We start from the raw sequence: 19,634 nt of genomic DNA on the forward strand, positions 1-19,634 counted from the left end.
GGCACACAAATTCTCCCGAGAAACCGAGGAAGTGTTTGCAAACACTGTCAACAAAAAGATCATGGCTGCCACGTTTTGGGACTTTTAGGCAGTGATTCTTGTCGATTTCCTGGAATGTCGCACAACAATTAATTCAGAGGGGTACTGTCAGCCACTGACAACATTAACATGGGCGATACAAAATAAGCATTGAGGAAAACTTAGCACAAAAGTTTTGCTTTTTCATGACAACACATGTTTATACACTGCCAATTGTATCCTGAGAGCTCATATGGGGTTTTGGATGGGAAATGTTTGATCATCCTCCATACAGCCTGGATTTGACATGGTGCAACTATCATATCTTCCCAGCAATGAAGACATGGCTTGCTACACAACACTTTGATACTGAAGCCTAACTGCGTGCCAGTATAAACCAGTAGTTGCAGTCGCAGGTGGCAGATTTCTACAGATTGAAAACTTGTGCCACGGTATGATAAGAGCTTCTATTTGAATGGCATTTATGTAGAAAAATAGCTAAGAGTGTACCTTTAGAAAGTATATAACAAAATTTGGTTTTTCCATACCATTCATTTTTTATTTCAAAACATTCATTACTTTCTGGATAGCCTACACAATTCAATGATCGGATGTGGGCATGGAATTTTATTTATTCTTGTATCAGAAGCATACATATTATACACAATTATGATGATTACTTTTGCCCAAAACTTTGCCAGTTCCAATGCATTTCTGTTCCTTGATGAAGTTCATCTTCTGTGCAGGAGGCTGGGAACAGACAGCACTGAAACATATGATAAATAGTCCGGTCTGCTCCAAAGTCACACTGAATATCATCTTGACCAGTGTAGCTCCATCTTGCCAAATTAACCTCTGATCTACCAACTCCAGATCTCATGCATATTCAGGGACTTCCAACTGTCCATACAGGAAGTTCCTGCTATTGGGTGTTACGGATTGGTCATTCTTGTATTGGATGGTTAACAGAGAGGGCACACTTCAATGCAAAATGAACCTAACCATGTTGCTTAATATACAAATGTGTCTATTTCAAGAATATTGGAGTTACTCAAATTCAAGTGGAAAATGTATTCCACTTTTGCACCAAAGTTTGCCACTGCTGTATTGCTCCTGTAAATTAATCTTTAAGATCATGACTGTCCACAGTAGCATTTTCCAGCTTACATTTTGTTCACTGAAGAGGCCACATTAACTAGGGATGGCATATTCAGTCATCACAATGAGCATTTGTGGGCACCATAAAACCTGACTGTGTGCAGCACCACATGGCACATTGCTTCACAGCCAATGTGTGGGCAGTTTTGGTCGAAGACTGCTTAGTCAGGCCATAGCTTGGCCTCCGTGAACAATCAAACGTCTCTGGCACAGCATATGGTTCCAGCATGATGAGACACCTGCTGATTTTGGACTGGCTGTTCGTAGGCATTGATTGTTTTGGCATGGTGGCTCATAAACTCACCAGACTTAATGAACCTTGAGTTCTTTCTGTGGGGAGCCATGAAGCCTCTAATGTATTGCAATCCTGTGGAATCTGAAATGGATCCCACCACAAGAATCATCTATGCAACTGCTACAATAAAAGAAAATTCCAGAATGTTAGAACATGTCCGGCAGTCAGTGCTCCGTCGGTGTCACATACGTGTGGTGTCTGATGGTGCAAACTTTGAGCATCTGTTGTAACACTCTAGCTGTATTATTCATGTCGTACACTCTGGGTAATGACGAGGTCCAATAAATGTTTCGAATGAATAACTCCTTTCTGATCTCCAACCTCTGCTACCACTTAGCTACATCTGCATCTACATCTAGATCTATGCTCTGCAAACCATGGTGAGATGCATGGCAGAGGGTACATCCCATTATACCACTTATTATGGTTTCTTTCCTGTTCCATTCACATGTGGAGTGCAGGAAGAATGATTGTTTGAATGCTTCTGTGTGTGCACTAATTATTCTAATCATCCTCACACTCCATATGTTGTTAATAGACTTACTAAGGATAGTTTACATCCATCTTCAAGAGTCTTCCATTTCAAATCCTTCAATTTTTCTGCTACACTCTGCACTGGATCAGAAAAACCTAGGCCATTGATGGGGCCCTTCTCTGTATACATTTAGTATCCCCTTTTAGTCATGTTTGGTATGGGTCCCACACACATGAGCAACATTCTAGAACCGGTCGAACAAGTGATTTGTAAGCAATCTCCTTTGTAGACTGATTGCAGTTCTCCAGCATTCTACCATTAAACTGAAGTCTACAACCGGCTTTACCCACAGCTGAACCTATGTGATCATTTCTTTTCACATCCCTACAAAGTGTTACATACAGGTATTTGTATGGGTTGGCTGATTCCAACAGTAACTCACTGATGTTATGGTAATGGGATACTACTTTTTTCATTTTGTAAAGTGCACAATTTTACATTTCTGAATGTTTGAAGCAAGTTGCCAATCTCTGCACCACTTTGAAATCTTATCAAGTTGTGAATGAAAATATATGCAGCTTCTTTCATACTATGCCATATATGAAGCTTCAAAGTGATCAGTGTGCTCTTTCAGAGGACTGACTAATATCCCATTTCACATATGTGAGCACTTTCCTTTGTAATGGGATTTATGGAACAAAAAAAAAAAAGTGCAAATGAAAAGATGACACGTAAGTAATAGCCTACATACTACTTAAAACAATTTGATATTTATTTAACAAAATTACGAAAAGAAAAGTTGCCATTCACCATATAATGGAGATTCTGAGTCGCAGATAGGCACAACAAAAAGACTGTCACAAATAAAGCTTTCTGCCAGTACGGCCTTCATCAAAAATAGACGACAGACACACCACAGTGACTACAGTTGCGAGACTGCTGTCAAGTGTGTGTGAGTTGCATTTGCATGAGCGTGTGTGTGTGTGTGTGTGTGTGTGTGTGTGTTTTGTCTGTTTTTGATGAAGACCTTACTGGCCGAAAGCTTTATTTGTGACGGTCTTTTTGTTGTGCCTATCTGCGACTCAGCATCTCTGCTATATGGCGAGTGGCAACTTTCCTTTTCAAATATTGTTACATTCCATCCTGGATTTTCCAGTGTTTGATATTTATTTATACATTTGTAATGCCAAGTAACATATTTCTTTGTACTCACAAACATGCATGCTGAACACTGCCAGCCTGAAGATTGCAGGTACCACCATTTAAGCAAAGTCCACGGCACGCAGTTGTTATTTTGATTTCACATCGTAGACCTGTCCATCCAAGTGGACAGATGCATGTTACAGGATGTGTTACCCCTTCTTTCTGACAAGTGCCACCATTATGGCAAAATTCACTGCAGGGATCAACTTCACGACAGTCTGCCCCTCTGTAGCCTTCGCGACACCTGAAATGCAGCATTGGTTTATGCAGCAGGAAATCAAAAATGGCGACTGCTAGTATAACTAAAGATACTATAACTTTTTACAGTAGCTGATTTCTGTCTGGGTTCTTTTATACATTGACTTTACCCTGTGCAACTACAAACGATATATATCAGAGTAGTGAAAGTTTATTGTAACCAAACTGTACAGATTTTGTTTCCAACAGCTGCTGCTATTTGTTAATGTATACCTTGAACTGTTTCACATCCTTGAAGATGGGATCTGCAGAACATTATGGAAGAATATTAGGTGTGTGTGTGTGTGTGTGTGTGTGTGTGTGTGTGTGTGTGTGTGTGTGTCTGAATCCTACATGACAAGAAAGCCCTTGCAAATATTTGTACACTGTAACAGACATACCTTTTTATTTTCCTGTCATGGCTTCTATTTATCTTTTTAAACTTTCTAAGTATAGTGGGAATTAGTCAAGATTGGTGGCAGGAGGAATAGGAGTTCTGGTCAGGTGCATACAGGGGTTATCAATGCAAAGTCCAATAGGGGTAATGCAGGAGTGGGTTTTATAATGAATAAGAAAAAAGGAATGAAGGCAAGCTACTAGGATCAGTATAGCAAAAACATAACCACACCCAAGATAGATATGAAGCCCACATCTACAACAGAAGTATAGGTTAATATGCCAGCTAGCTCCACAGATGATGAAGAGATTGAAGAAATGTACAGTGAGATAAAAGAAATTATTGAGATAATTAAGGGAGATGAAAATTTAATTCTGGTGGGGGGCTAAAATTCAATAGCAGGAATGGGAAGAGAAGGAAAAATTGTAGATGACTATGGATTGGGGGAAAGGATTGAAACAGGAAGCTGCCTGGTAGAATTTTGCACAGAGCATAATTTAATCATAGCTCACACTTGGTTTAAGGACAATGAAAGAAGGCTGCATATATGGAAGAGACTTAGAAACACTGGAATGTTGCAGATTGATTACCGTATTTACTCGAATCTAAGCCGCACCTGAAAAATGAGACTCGAAATCAAGGAAAAAAAAAATTTCCCGAATCTAAGCAACACCAGAAATTTGAGACTCAAAATTCAAGGGGAGAGAAAAGTTTTAGGCACCACCTCCAAATCGAAACAATGTTGGTCCATTGTAATATGAGACACAATTTAGGTCAAATGAATGACGATACAGCTACAGTAGTTTGGTTCGAGTCGTAAGCTTAGCAGTTAAGCTTTACCAGGTAGCCACTGCCATGCGTCAGGTGCTCCATCCGTATTTATAAGGGTACCCTTCCTTTTTCATGTGCTTCATCTGGTTTGAACTGATTGCTTATTTTTCTTTGATCTGATAAGTGCCGTTCTCTTTATTATAGGTGTTTACGTCATTCTAATCTGAAAATGCATTACTGTACTATGTCATGTATTGTTTGTCACATTCTGATAATGAGTGTTTACGGCTAGTCGCCACTCGCGGCATGGCTTGCCTTTGTGCACGCTACCGCTACTTACAAATTAAAAAAAAGAGAGAGAGAGAGAGGAACCGTCTCATTAGCGAAACAATGGCAAGAGACTGCTGTTTGTTGTTACTTACAGTGCTGCTTACTTTGATAATGATCAACAAGTACCAAATAATAGACTGCTTATGATAGATGTTCTGAACGAGAGTTTAGCAAAAATTTTTCCCCGTTTGAAAATCTTTGCAGATGCCTCTTTAGTACCTTACATTCTGCACAGAAATTTGAGTCATCTTAGATTTAAAAATCTATTCAATTGCCGTGCTTCATTTCTGACTGATCACTATTAGGCATAAGAATAATACGGGTATAAACATGACATGATATGTATATTCTTCTGCGTTTGCTGTTTTCTCACTCTAGTTTCGTAGTTTATTAGGCAGACAGGATTTAAATGAAATACCAGCAAACATGAAACAATACATGGCAAAATGTTTATATTAGTATTATTCTTGTGGTGAAGAGAATACTGCATGTGATTCACAATTCATAAAAGTTCCTGTTAGCAACCATCTCTTCTTACAGGTAGGAAAAAATTCAGAACGTAGAGTTGGCCATATTGACAAACATCCCAAACAGTCTCGCCAGTCGGATTTTCGTAGTACATTGAAATACTGCTACATTCGAAGACGAACAATACAGAATTTGTATTAACTCCGTTGGATAATGTATGAAAATGCAGTGGTCGAAACTAGGGGTGGAGAAACAAGCTCGTCTTCCACCTTTTTTTTTTAAATTTATTTACAGACACAGAGGTCTTGGCACCAGTATTTATCTTTGTGACTGAAAAGCATGCCTGTGTAGCGCTACATATATTCGACGGCAGACGTTAGTTGTGGCGGAACCTACCAACATTTTTCAGAACTTCCGCTTACTTTGCAATCGATTCTAAGCCACAGGCGGTTTTTTGGATTACAAAAACCGGAAAAAAAGTGCGGCTTAGATTCGAGTAAATACGGTACTTAATCATAAGAAAGAGATTTTGGAATTAGTTTATAAATTGTACGGCTTTTTCTGAGGCAGATTTGAACTCTGGCCACAATTTATTGGTTGTGAACTGTAGGTTAAAACTAAAGAAATTGCAAAAATGTAGGACATTAAGGAGATGGGACTTGGATAGGTTGAAAGCACCAGAGGTTGTTGAGAGTTTCAGAGAGAGCATTAGCCAATGACTGACTAGAAAAGGAATACAGTATAAGATGAATGGGTAGCTTTGAGGGATGAAATAGGGAATGCAGCAGAGGAACAAATAGGTAAAAAGACAAGGCCTAACAGAAATCCTCGGATAACACAGCAAATATTGAAATAAACTGGCAAAAGGAGAAAAATGTAAAAATGTTGCAAATAAAGTAGGCAAAAGGGAATACAAATGTCTAAAAAAATGAGATGACAGGAAGAACAAAAAAGCTAAGCAGGAACTGCTAGAGAACAAATATAAGGATTTAGAAGCATATTTCACTACAGAAAAGATAGATACCACCTAGAGGAAAATTAAAGAGGGCCTTGGAGAAAAGAGAAGCAGATGTATGAATATCAAGAGCTCAGATGAAAAGCCAGTCCTGAGCAGAGAAATGACAGCTGAAAGTGGAAGGAGTATGTACAGGGTCTATAATTAAATAAATGCAAGAGGATGTGAATGGAGATGAGATGGGAGATATGTTGCTGTGAAAAGAACTTGACAGAGCACTGAAAGACCTATGTCAAATCAAGGCACCTGGAGCAGTTGACATTCTGTCAAAACTACTGATAGCCATGGGAGAGTCAGCCATGACAAAACTCTTATATCTGGTGTGCAAGATGTATGACACTTCAAGAAGAATTTAAAAAGTCCAGTTCCTAAGAAAGCAGCAGCTGACAGCTGTGAAAATTATCGAACTATCAGTTCAATAAGCCACGGTCACAAAATATTAACATGAATTCCTTGTAGAAGAATGGAAAAAGTGACTGAAGCAGACCTCAGTGAAGATTAATTTGAATTCCAGAGAAATGTAGACATACATGAGGCAATACTGACACTACAATTTATTTTAGAAGATAGGTTATTGGAACAGCAAAGATTTATTTATAATGCTTGTAGGCGTAGAGAAAGCTCTAAACAATGCTGTCTGGAACATTCTCTTCAGAATTATGATGGTTGGACGGGTAAAATACAGGGAGTGAAAGGCTATTTACAAATTGTGCTAAAACCAGACAGCAGTTATAAGAGTAGAGGGGTATGAAAGGGAAGCAGTGGTTGAGAACGGAGTGAGACAGCATTGTAGCTTATCCCTAATATCACTCAGAATACTGGAATGTAGTTGAATTAAATTACACGATATTGAGGGAGTTAGATAAAGAAACAAAACACTAAAAGTAGTAGATCAGTTTTGTTATTTGGACAGCAAAATACTGACGATGGCTGCAGAAGGGAGGATATAAAATGTAGACTGGCAATGGCAAAAAAAATGTTTCTGAAGAGAAATTTTTTAACATTGAATAAAGACTTAAGTGTTAGCAAGTCTTTTCTGATGGTATTTGTCTGGAGTGTAGCCATGTATGGAAGTGAAACATGGACAATACAGAGTTCAGACAAGAGGAAAATAGAAACTTCTGAAATGTAGTGCTTCAGAAGAATGCCAGAGATTAGATGGGTAGAGAACATAATTAAAGGGGAAGTACTGAATAGAAATGAGGTGGTGAGAAATTTGTGGCACACTTGAGTGAAGGAAGAAATCTGCTATGGCCACCCACTTCATACATCGTAGTGCCTACTGTATCAGCATCCCACTTCACATCCAACCAACGTGGAATGCCTGCATCACAGGGCATACATTCACCAGGAAAACCTATGTTGGCTGTGTTGTCACACATATATTTACTGGCAGCCACAACACAGAACAACACCAGGTCTCCACCAAACCAACGGCCACCAGGGACCACTAACCATTCGCAGAGCCTGCAGAGCACCTTCACCAGAGGTCGCAGCTAGCCCAAGAACTACTTTGATACACCAGGCACGTGATCGCAAATAGATTCGGCAGATACATCCACCAAACAGGCTTTATAGGGCAGCACACTGCCAGCAAAGGAAGTCTACAGAGCTGCCATCCCGGCAACCCCGGCCAGACACCTCTTCTAGGTGGCCAATCTCTTGCAGATGGACTTAGTATAGTCGACAAACCTCCTGACATTGTAGAATTGTTTCATTGTGATCTCTCCCTGTCCTGTGAAGAGACGGATCTTTTCTATTATTATTATTATTATGTTTTTTTTTTCTTTTCTTCGGGATCAGTTGCTAGGACACATTTGGAGACATCAAGGGATGACCAATTTAGTAACCAAGAGATGAATACAGTAAACAAATTCAGAAGGATGTAGGTTGCGGTAGTTACTCAGAGATGAAGATACTTGTACAGGATGGAGTAGCATGGAGGGATGTATCAAACCAGTTTTCAGATTGAAAACTGCAACAGCAACAACATGACTTCCATGCATAAAAATGGTAAATAAGTTGGTCACTACTGTTGCATATTTTGCTCAGGAATCCTTTATGCTCTTTATTTTTATTTTTCTTATCTCTCTTTTCTTATCACTGCTCTGAAGAGTCAAATCTATCTACCTCATATTGATTCATGCTATTTTTCTCTTTCTCATTCTTTCAATCTTTTATGGGTCTTTCTTTCTTTAAAAGCGTGTATGAAAATTCACATCATCCACTCTTTTGACATTATTCAGTTCGACCTTAAACCAACTGGGTTCTTTACAGCTTGGGATCTGAGGGATTTGCCTCCAGCAACCTCCTAACCATTTTTCCAACCTACCTAACTAATCCTTCTTTCATCTCTGAAGCTGTTCTGAAAGCTGGGAGTATTATTTTCTAGTTACATTGCTTTCATCAGCAATATTATGAATTGTACCATCTGAAGGTGAATAAGAGGCAGCCTCTCTCTCTCTCTCTCTCTCTCTCTCTCTCTTTGTCTGTCTATCTATTTTACTTTCCTCTATCACTATATTGATACTATTAAGAACCATCAAATTCCTTGCTATCCATGGATATCACTTTTTTAGCTCTTTAGATAACATCTGCTACTATATTTCTTGGTCTCAATGGCACAGCAGCTACATTCATTTTTAAAGAGTTTTGTCCCCATTATTAATACAGACTATCACATTTATAAATGAGGAATTTGAGAAGATAATTATTGACCTAAGACTTTGCAGAGGACTCTTCTTTTATTGTTAAATTTTCTTTCCTACTCTAAATACCATTATGTCATGCAGTTTCTGCCATCAGTTAATCTCTCAAAGACAGGAATGGCTCAATAGGCATATAAGATTTAGCAAGTATTGTTACTGCTCATCAGTCTTGGGTAAGCTATTGTAATTACAACTTATCTCTTGCATCAGTCAAACTTTTCAAACCAGGTCTAGTTCTGTAGTATTTACATCTGAGATAGGCATCCCCCCCTCCTCTCACCCCACTCCTACCAAATTTTAAATGACATCAAGACAATGCAGACATCTATCAGTGTGGAAAAAGTATATTTCTGAGGAGGTAACACTGTATTGGTATTGTTACTTGTTACTTCAGTGAAAGAAATTAATCAGTTGTGTCACTCAATGATCTGCGTTATGACTAGCTGTATTGTGATGATGCAAAATGTTAGTTTTTTTCTGTGAAGGCAGAGAGACTCCAAAAACAGCAACAAGTTCTAGACTCTGCTCATAAAATGGCTGACGTCCTGGACAAACATTGTAGGCATTCCTGTTGCTGACAGCACATTGTGCATACCAGATACCATCATTTAAGAACATTAAGTAAGCAGTGGATATAGGAAAAACAATGATGCAATTTAAAAGTACTAATTAACTGAACAAATATTTATCAGCAATAGAGCAAATATTTCACACTCAGGAAATAAATTGTGCTGCAAATAAATTGTGCTGCTGGCTAACAAGGGATATGCCATAGTTATACTTAATGTTGCAATTATAGCACAGTGGCATTTCTGTTGGAGAAAAATACGTACAGATGTCTAAAACATGATCCTAATCTATCGTACAGTAAGAGGCATTAAAGTTTTTGAAAAACTCTGGCCTATCAGGGAATTTTGCGAAGAAACTTACAGCCTGAACTCCTAGACCTCCCAAGCTGCAAGGCTTGCTTAAATCTATAAAAAGGAGTTCCATTATGGTCAGCATCAATTTGATCTCTCTTTCTGTTAAACTCCTTCTTGAAGGAACTTCTAGGCAGACTATTTCCCTCCTCAGACTATAAAGTTGTTTTCATCAGACTTTGATGATCACCTACTTTTTACAGGGTGGAATATTTAATGATATGACTAATGATACGGTCACTGCTTCTCCAGTTTCTCCAACTCTTGCAAACTCCTTCATATAGTATCATAAGGAGCATACCTTAAATTTAGCTCCATTTTGCCCATAACCATTCTATTGTTATGACAATGATACATTTATGAACTGGCCACATAATGTCAAAGATCTTCACCAGTTTTTTGATAACACGAATAATATGCACTTTAACATCCAGTTCAATGTTGAGATGGACATAAAAGGAAATCTGCCATTTTTAGATTCATTAATGGGCACATGGCTCAGTTACTCAGTAAACCATTGGCCGACAACACTGACATATATCTCACTAAGCAGAGCTTCCACCATCCAGACTAGAATAATGTGTTTTCAAATAAGTTCAAACACAGAGCTACAGCTCCTTGGGTTCTGAGGTAAAACATATATTTTCAGTGTGAATATAACTATATTGCTCAACAATTTGTGTAATTGTCAAATGCTGCAAAGAACACAAATAGTGCATTAAAAATACAGATTTAATTTAAAAAATTAGTTACTGTTGAACACTGCTTCACAATCATGTAATTATGTTTAGTGAATCAAGTTACTCTCATATATCAATCTACTGGGACTGTTGCCAAAGAGACCATAGAGATCAGAAAATGCTACAATGCCTTCAACTTGGACAATGGCCAGGATCTCAGAGGAGGTTGAGGAACTAAAGGAAAGGAAGATCAGGGTTTAAGGTTCATTGACAATTAGGTCATTAGAGATGGGGCATAAGCTCAGGATGTTTCAAGAACTGAAAAGGGAAACTGTGGTGCCCTTTCAAAGGAACTATCCTGGCATTTTCTAGGAGCAATGTATGGAAATTGTGGAAAAACCTAAATCTGGATGGCTGGATAGTTGAGAGACTAAAGTGACATTCATGGGAAAACAGGTTGTTACAAGGCCACCATGGTAAAAATTATGACAGTCAGATGTCCTGATGAAGACAATGGAGGTTACTGACAAAAGCCCAAGCTTTTAGTCTGATTTCACGAGCAAGAAGATTGTGAAGATTTTTTACAATGATGATGACAGGAGAAACTATGCTCGCAATCCATATTTGTTTAAAATTAATGATTTAAACTCTTAATTTTTTTAGTATTGCATAACATGGAGGGCAAGACAAACTGGCACATGAAGCAAATACTCGCACACAACTAACAGTCAGGTGACACCCACAGACAGCACATAGATAAAACTTTAGTTTTTGCTGAGAAGACATTAGCTAACACATCTATTCCTTTTTAACATCAAGCTGAAATTTACCAGTCACCTTATTACATTTCTGGTATCTCTATAGGGGTCCATTAGCATCTGTTTTGCTTCTTTTGCTTACAGGTGAACAGTAGAAGGAAGATAGCTCTCACAGGGTATGTTAGCTAACATTTCTTCATTCATTTGTTAGTGTATACTAAGAAGCTTCAGCAACAGTAAAATATATCAAAATATTAAAAAAGAAAGTATTAAAACAGATATTCATACAAAGTGCCTCAGAGAAAGATGTTATGACAATAAAACATAACATGTTGCCAATATATAATTTACCACAGAATGGCATCCTGTATATTCATGATATAAATGACACCAATAAGAAATAATGTATGGCCAACATAAACTGCTACTCAGAAGACTAAAAATGTATAGATGAAAGAAAAAGAAACTCGTGTTTTGAAAAAGTACATTTGTAGTCTAAAAACATTCTTACTCAACAAATAATGTACAAGGGGTGATCAAAACCTAGGGTGACATGGCTGATATACCTGGAGCTTCATCTGTCACAGGGACATCAGTAATGTGCAGAAATTCTGATGCATGAGGTGGGCAACTGTGCAGAGTTCTTTCAGTCACCCACCACCTACAGTGCTAGTTGTAGGTAAACACATATGGCGACCAATTTGGAAAACTGGTCTCGCAATGAAATCTACATCCACATATATATTTTGCAAACTGCTATGAAGTGTATGGCAGAGGGTACATCCTGTTGCTGTACCAGTTATTATGGTTCTCCCCATTCCATTCAAGTGAAGAGTTGCAGGAAGGATGACTCTTTAAATGTCTCTGGTCATGCTGTAATTAATCTAATCCTGTTCTCATGATTCTTATGGGATAGATATGTAGGGGGCTGTAGAAAATTCCTAGAGTCATAATTTAAAGCCAAATCTTGAAAGTTTATAAATAGTCTTGCTTGAAATAGTTTACGTCATCTCCAAGAGGCTGCCAGTTCAGTTTCTCTGCTCAGTTATTCGATTTTTGTGGGTGAAGCATGTAACAGCAGCGGAAATTCTCTGGCAGCTGGTAGAGGATTATAAAGAGACTAATGTCTTGTAAGCATGTTGCAGAATGACATCTTGAAGATTTTGGCCGGTAGAGAAAATGTCATCAACAAGGATCGCAGTTGTCAATCCAGCATGGCATCAACAGATGTGAACACAGATCACAGGAGTAGCTGATCGAGGGTGCCAGGTGGATCACATTATGGGATATGATGCTAGAATTTTGTCTGGAAGTGTTCATGTCATTGTTCACAATCTTCTGCAGTATTGGAAAGATCATTCCTGACAGGTTCCAAGGAAACTGTCCAACCAACACAAGCAGAAGTACAAGGGGGCACGTCTGCAAATTTCCAACAGTTCTGCACAGAAGGGCACAGTTTTTCGAACTGCATTGTCACAACTGACAAAACATGGATTTACCACTACACTCCCAGCAGTAAGCAGTTGTCAGTAGAGTGAAAACACCCCTTCTCTCCTATGACAAAGAAGTGTAAGGTGATGCCACCTGTCAGGAAGATGATGGCCTCAACATTTTGGGACAGCACATATGTCAAACTCATGGAGTTTTTGGAAAGAGGAAAGACAGTGAGCAATACTGAAAAACCTTGACACAATTTCATGAAGCAATCAGGAGGAAGTGGACAGGATTTTTCAAGATGATATCATCTTCCTTCATGTCAATGCATGGCCAAGGAGACTACCACACTGTTGAAGCATCTTCACTGGGACATCGCTGACCACCTTCCCTACAGCTTGTATCTCGCCCCAAGCATATTTCATTTTTGTCCTTACTTGAACAAGCAACTAGGGGGGCAGCACTTTGTTTCAGATGAGGATGTGAAGCATTTCACAACATGGCTGAACACATAAGGACAGGATTTTTACCAGGAGGATACATTCACAATTTATCACATGAATAAACAAGCGCCTAAACCAACATGGAGATAATGTTGAAAAAGAACTCATTGTGTGTACTATCAGTTGGCTGTATTGGTTGTACGAAATTAAAAATACACATTTTGCTGCAGGCTTTGTAACTTTAGTTTCTAATCACTCCTCATAGTAACAAAATCCACACTGTGTGTTTATTTTCACAGAGGGGAGCATACATGACAGTAAAAAACAGCCATGCTCATGTGCTGACTTGCAGTTCCAGATAGTTTGATATGACAGTTACAAACCATTCACAATCAGATGGGTCCCTGCGCAAATTACTTCTGATAAGTAACAAATAGTTTTAGTTTGTTAAAATCACTACTTTATAACTCCTTTCAATCTGAACATGCACATGATGACTGGAAATTGTTGCCTGAACAAAGTTCTTGTTTAATTACACTATCAATGTTCAGTCACTAGACTGTCAAAGCTAGTGAGGTTTAGGAGCACTCACTGAGGACATTTTAAGGTGAAACAACTACACAAATCTGATTTTCTGGAAAGGGATATGTTGACATTCACAGGAAGAACACTAAAACAGTATTATTCATTCAGAATCCTGACAAAGGTGACTTAATGAGAAAAATCAGAAAAGATGTACATTTTATCATGGAGTTTTTTAGTCACTGCAAGAGAATAACAAAAATGCTCCATAAACTTCAGTGGCAGATGTCAGTGTAAAAAAACAAATGTTGTGTCATTGAAAGGGTCACTATAAGCAGCCATTTCAAGAGCAGTTAGAAAAATAATACTGCCTGTAATACATCTTTTATAATGATAATGCCAGTGAAATAAAAGAAATTAGGGGTGAGTATTAACAGCCACTATTCCAGTCAATTATCTGTAAATTGAATGGGTAGGGACAAAAATAATACTAGTACACCATGTTCTGACTATCACAAGTCATACACTGGGTTTTAGAGTACGAGTGTAAATGCAGAGACTGGGAAAAAATAAAACAAAACACGTGGGCTCACATTCTACGAATTGATTGCTTAATGCAATGCCATGAGAGCTACTGCACTTTCTTTTGAGTAAGCAAAGTTCAAAGCTTAATGCTTCTGAGAAATTCAAGTGACCAAAATTGCAGATTTGCTAGAGTCTTTTAGTTACACATTTGGCTACACCATAAATTCAATAAAAGTTTTACCTCTATCATGCAGAGCAAAGTCCAGGAAGGAATAACAACATCGTGGGAAAGGATAGACTGCTACTCATCTCACAGAGGAGGCACTGAGTTGCAGACAGTGTACTGACTACTTCCCACTTCTCCTTATTGATGACGACAAACAGCCAATTCTGCAAGGCTATTTGATTTCACGCACACAGCCACTCTTCGGCATGATAATATTAGTTGCATCAACACTAACATGAAAGTATTCATAGCAATAGGTGGTTAACAACAGCCAAGAATAATAATCATTCATTACAAAGGCAACAAAAATTCTTTCAAGTTGTTAATATGTGTGACACTATTTGCAAGTTGAGTGCCCAACACTATTAAGCACAGTGCATAATAAGCACTATGCTTTGCCCGGCATAAACTTTCGTGCTACGGAAGAAGCCAACATTACAACATATCTACGTAACCAAACAAATTTATAGGGAACATATGCTGACCTTTGACTGAAAATACTACTTTATGTTTTCAGATGGTTCAGTAATCCATTAGTTTATCACATGGTTTGTTCAGAGATTATTTTACAAATTTATTTTGTAGCAAGACTTAGCAGATCAGAGCATTATGTATTCTTATCACAGCAACTATTTCAGTTAATAGTCTGTTTGTCAAAAAATGATCAGTCTAACTTTCTCTCTCAAATAAGACAAACTCTCCAGCTTTATTTATTGGGCGAAGCTTGTAATATTTGAAGTTAAGCTGTTCTGGTGTAATAGCAGCTGATGGCCACTAACCAACGATGCTTTAATGGCAGAGCTTTGCAAAGCTATAAAAATTCTTATTATTCAATTCAATATCACAGGAGGGAAATGAAGGTAAAGGACACCATGAAAGCTTGAAATTAACAGTTGATGTATTATTTGAACACATTCACCTAATACATACAGCTTCAACAAGATGATAATTCCATCACTTAGTCAGATATGCTAGTACAGCGATGATCTCTGTCTTTCTCGAGAGCAGCAGCAAATCAGAATGAACAAAAGTTAACACATAAAAAAGAGAAGGTTTCGCTGACATTACTTTCGATGTTCTGTGATATTACTATCACTTTAAAACACCCTTTTTCAGCACAACAATTTGCACTAAATTTTATTCAATATTTATCAAATTACCAGGGGACAATACAACAGGTACAATGAAAATGAGCACTAGAAATTTTTACCTTCAAGACTACGCCCTTCATCAGAAGAAGAAAATACACACGCATTCACACAAGTCACACACATCACCTTAGTACCCATAGAAGGCTGTGTCCATGTGGGTGTCACTTGTGTGAATGTGTGTGTGTGTGTGTGTTTTTTCTATTTCTGGCACTGTTTTTCATAGTGTCTGTCCATGAAGCAATACCTCCTCTAGGTGGTGAGTAGCAACCTATTCTTTTCATGCTGTTATTAACTATATCAAGATCATATGTAACTACTCTGCACATGTCTGATAATTATTTATTATCTGAAGATATAATCGAAAGCTCTAAAATGAAACTCATAATTAACTGTGAACTGTAAAATAAGTGTAAAATACAAACCGACACACAGTGCGATCATTCACAACAGAACATGTTCCACCATTGGCACATGTACTGGAAGTACACTGTGATACTGTGTTGAATTCACATTCTGGGGGGCATACGCAGTTTTCTTCACCAGGTGAGCAATTGCAGTCGCATACAGCTTTTTCACATCGCCGCCCTGTGTACCCTGGCTTGCATTCACAGACACTTTCCTTTGCATAAGCACGGCATACCCCTGGGAAAAACATAATAAATAAATAAATAAATAAAATTTGATATTACACACCATTCACAGATTGGGCTCTTAATATTTAAAATATTATAAAATTGATGACACTGACATTTTCCTCCAAGTTATTTTCTCCATTAGATATAATGGATGTACGTCTATAAGTTACAATATTACTTGCTTAAGACATTTTTCAGTTAAATTTACGCAAAGGAGGCAGATTTATAGGGAATCTAATTTTTACATTTTTGTTCTGTTTCAAAGGACTGGGAACATCCTTTTTATTACATTCACTATTTTGATGTATAAAATATTTTACAGTGACTCTGTGTTTTAGCTAAAATAGGGTGATTTCCAAGTGGTTCAATATCACAGGAATTCAGTTTCAAAATATTGGAGAAAGTGTCTTAAGTGCTTTTGAAAATAGCTCACACTGCAGCAAAAGTATCAGAGATACTTTCCTACTGTAGTGATGGTAAACATTTGTATCTTAGTTTGATCATGTTAGTATAATATTTACAGTGCACAGTTCAGCAATCATGAATATTTTAGGCTTGGGATTTCAATTTCCTTCATTGCCTGTTTGACAAATTTTGAACAAGTCCTTCTGATTGCTATTTTAACTTTTACTTTTTAAGTATCACTATGGACAAATACAGCTATATAGTCTGAACAGTGGCTGAACCATACTAATAGATCTGTTCAATTATGAAACTGAAAAATGGAGACTAACACATACAAAACTGTAGAGGAGTTGCTTCAAACTAGTTGTTGCTCGATTTCATTTGGTAGAAAAGTGGAAAGAAATTTAAAAAAGACAAAACACTGGGAAGTGAGGAGAAAGGGACATGTGTGATGAAAATAAATAATGGAAAGAATTTCATAAGGAATTATCACAGACAAGGCAGAAGCTGATGGCAATGGAAAAGAAACTGAACTTTAATGTGTGGCTGACTTAATATTACAAACTGTTAAAGAAAATGAGAAATTAATATTACATTTGCAAGTCAAGTGTATATTTACATCTCCTGCAAATTTCTGTGGGGGTCTACAGACAGCATAGTTTCTACTGTGACTGCAAGGTGTCAGCAGCAACCAACATAGGTGTGAAAATTTGTAATTACTGTAAATGTTTGTTGTTGTTACTTCATAGACATTAACTAGCATATGTGGCCACTATACTGCACTATGAATGTTGAATTTCATTATGATCTTGTGTTTTATATGTTTGCTTGTCATGTAAATTGCACATGAAAGTAATTTAAATAAAAATATCATCTGCTTACTTATGTATTTGAATATAACTATTATTTTTCAATTTATTTTCTTCAATAAATATTATTGAACTGATATTTCATCTCTGTGTCTAGTTTCAACACTACAAATACCAAGATTGGTGTGTTCACAGAAGGATGTACAAAAAGAATAACAATATTTTGGAAATCCAACTACAGATTTTAAAAAAAAAGTTATAACTTCTGAAAAAACACATACTTTATAAAGGTAATGGCATATACCTACAAGACCAGCACTAAAAGTGAAGTCTGGATGGATGGCAAATGCCATGAACATGTTGGAAAGCATGTTTCTATACTCAAAATCAGAAGGAGTGTTGTCACAGAAAGCGAGGTGGGACAGGGATTTTAACAATGCGAATGATGAAGTGCTGTCCCTATAAATTGTGCATCCAATGAAATTTGTTTTAACTTAGACATCAGTCTTGATTTTGCCAAAATATAAAGGTAGTAAAATTTGAATCTTTTGACAGATGATGTGCAAACTGCGACTGGTTGTTTCCCTTTATAATAAGGAAACTACAAGAGTTTTGCAGATTCTTATGATGTGGATATTTTTTTTACATTCTATTCCATCAAAATCTTAATTATAATTAATTGCTATGGGCAGTCTGTCTGCACACAACTAAACTTATAAACAATTGTAGCACATTTGTCTCAAAGGGCACACCAGCACACTGCTGCTGACCAAAAGCAACTCCATCCTAAACCTAAGGTTCACTGAACAGTAGTATTGTAAGAATATGTGGTCACCACACCTCTCTCCCATCTGTTAAAGCAGTTCTCTGAAACCTAGCCCACCAATTATGTGGCAAGCAGATCATTAACTATTGTTGTGAGGGACAACAAAATCTGTTCCAGTCCTCCAGCAAAAGGAAATTCCTTGTCAGCATCAATGATAATCCTTGAATCTCGCGCAGGCTGTCAGAAAAGCTGATGGCTGCTACACAGGATGATAACACAATAGCAGATTTAATACCTTGTTGCTGGGCATTGTCTTGTGCATATGGACTATCAGACCAATTGTGTGATTGGATTGAGGAGTTCCTAGATAACAGGACGCAGCATGTCATTCTCAATGGAGAGAAGTCTTCCGAAGTAAGAGTGATTTCAGGTGTGCCGCAGGGGAGTGTCATAGGACCGTTGCTATTCACAATATACATAAATGACCTGGTGGATGACATCGGAAGTTCACTGAGGCTTTTTGCAGATGATGCTGTGGTGTATCGAGAGGTTGTAACAATGGAAAATTGTACTGAAATGCAGCAGGATCTGCAGCGAATTGACGCATGGTGCAGGGAATGGCAATTGAATCTCAATGTAGACAAGTGTAATGTGCTGCGAATACACAGAAAGATAGATCCTTTATCATTTAGCTACAAAATAGCAGGTCAGCAACTGGAAGCAGTTAATACCATAAATTATCTGGGAGTACACATTAGGAGTGATTTAAAATGGAATGATCATATAAAGTTGATTGTCGGTAAAGCAGATGCCAGACTGAGATCCATTGGAAGAATCCTAAGGAAATGCAATCCGAAAACAAAGGAAGTAGGTTACAGTACGCTTGTTCGCCCACTGCTTGAATACTGCTCAGCAGTGTGGGATCCGTACCAGATAGGGTTGATACAAGACATAGAGAAGATCCAACGGAGAGCAGCGCGCTTCGTTACAGCATCATTTAGTAATCGCGAAAGCGTTACGGAGATGATAGATAAACTCCAGTGGAAGACTCTGCAGGAGAGACGCTCAGTAGCTCAGTACGGGCTTTTGTCAAAGTTTCGAGAACATACCTTCACCGAAGAGTCAAGCAGTATATTGCTCCCTCCTACGTATATCTCGCGAAGAGACCATGAGTATAAAATCAGAGAGAGTAGAGCCCACACAGAGGCATACCGACAATCCTTCTTTCCACGAACAATAGGAGACTGGAATAGAAGTGAGAACCGATAGAGGTACTGAAGGTACC

At 37.9% G+C, this 19,634-nt stretch overlaps 1 protein-coding gene across 1 annotated transcript in view; it reads right to left on the bottom strand.

The window, feature by feature from the left end:
* LOC126092185 (low-density lipoprotein receptor-related protein 1) overlaps positions 1–19,634 on the bottom strand; it is a 772,271-nt gene that overhangs the window by 16,849 nt on the left and 735,788 nt on the right. The window contains exons 72-73 of the mRNA XM_049907661.1: positions 16,157–16,376; positions 3,160–3,393 (exon numbers count right to left, since the gene is read on the bottom strand). Of these exons, the coding sequence (XP_049763618.1) occupies positions 3,160–3,393; positions 16,157–16,376 (454 nt within the window). The remainder of the gene's footprint in view (positions 1–3,159; positions 3,394–16,156; positions 16,377–19,634) is intronic.

This window comes from Schistocerca cancellata, chromosome 7 (genome assembly GCF_023864275.1).
Source record: "Schistocerca cancellata isolate TAMUIC-IGC-003103 chromosome 7, iqSchCanc2.1, whole genome shotgun sequence".
Classification (NCBI taxonomy): domain Eukaryota; kingdom Metazoa; phylum Arthropoda; class Insecta; order Orthoptera; family Acrididae; genus Schistocerca; species Schistocerca cancellata.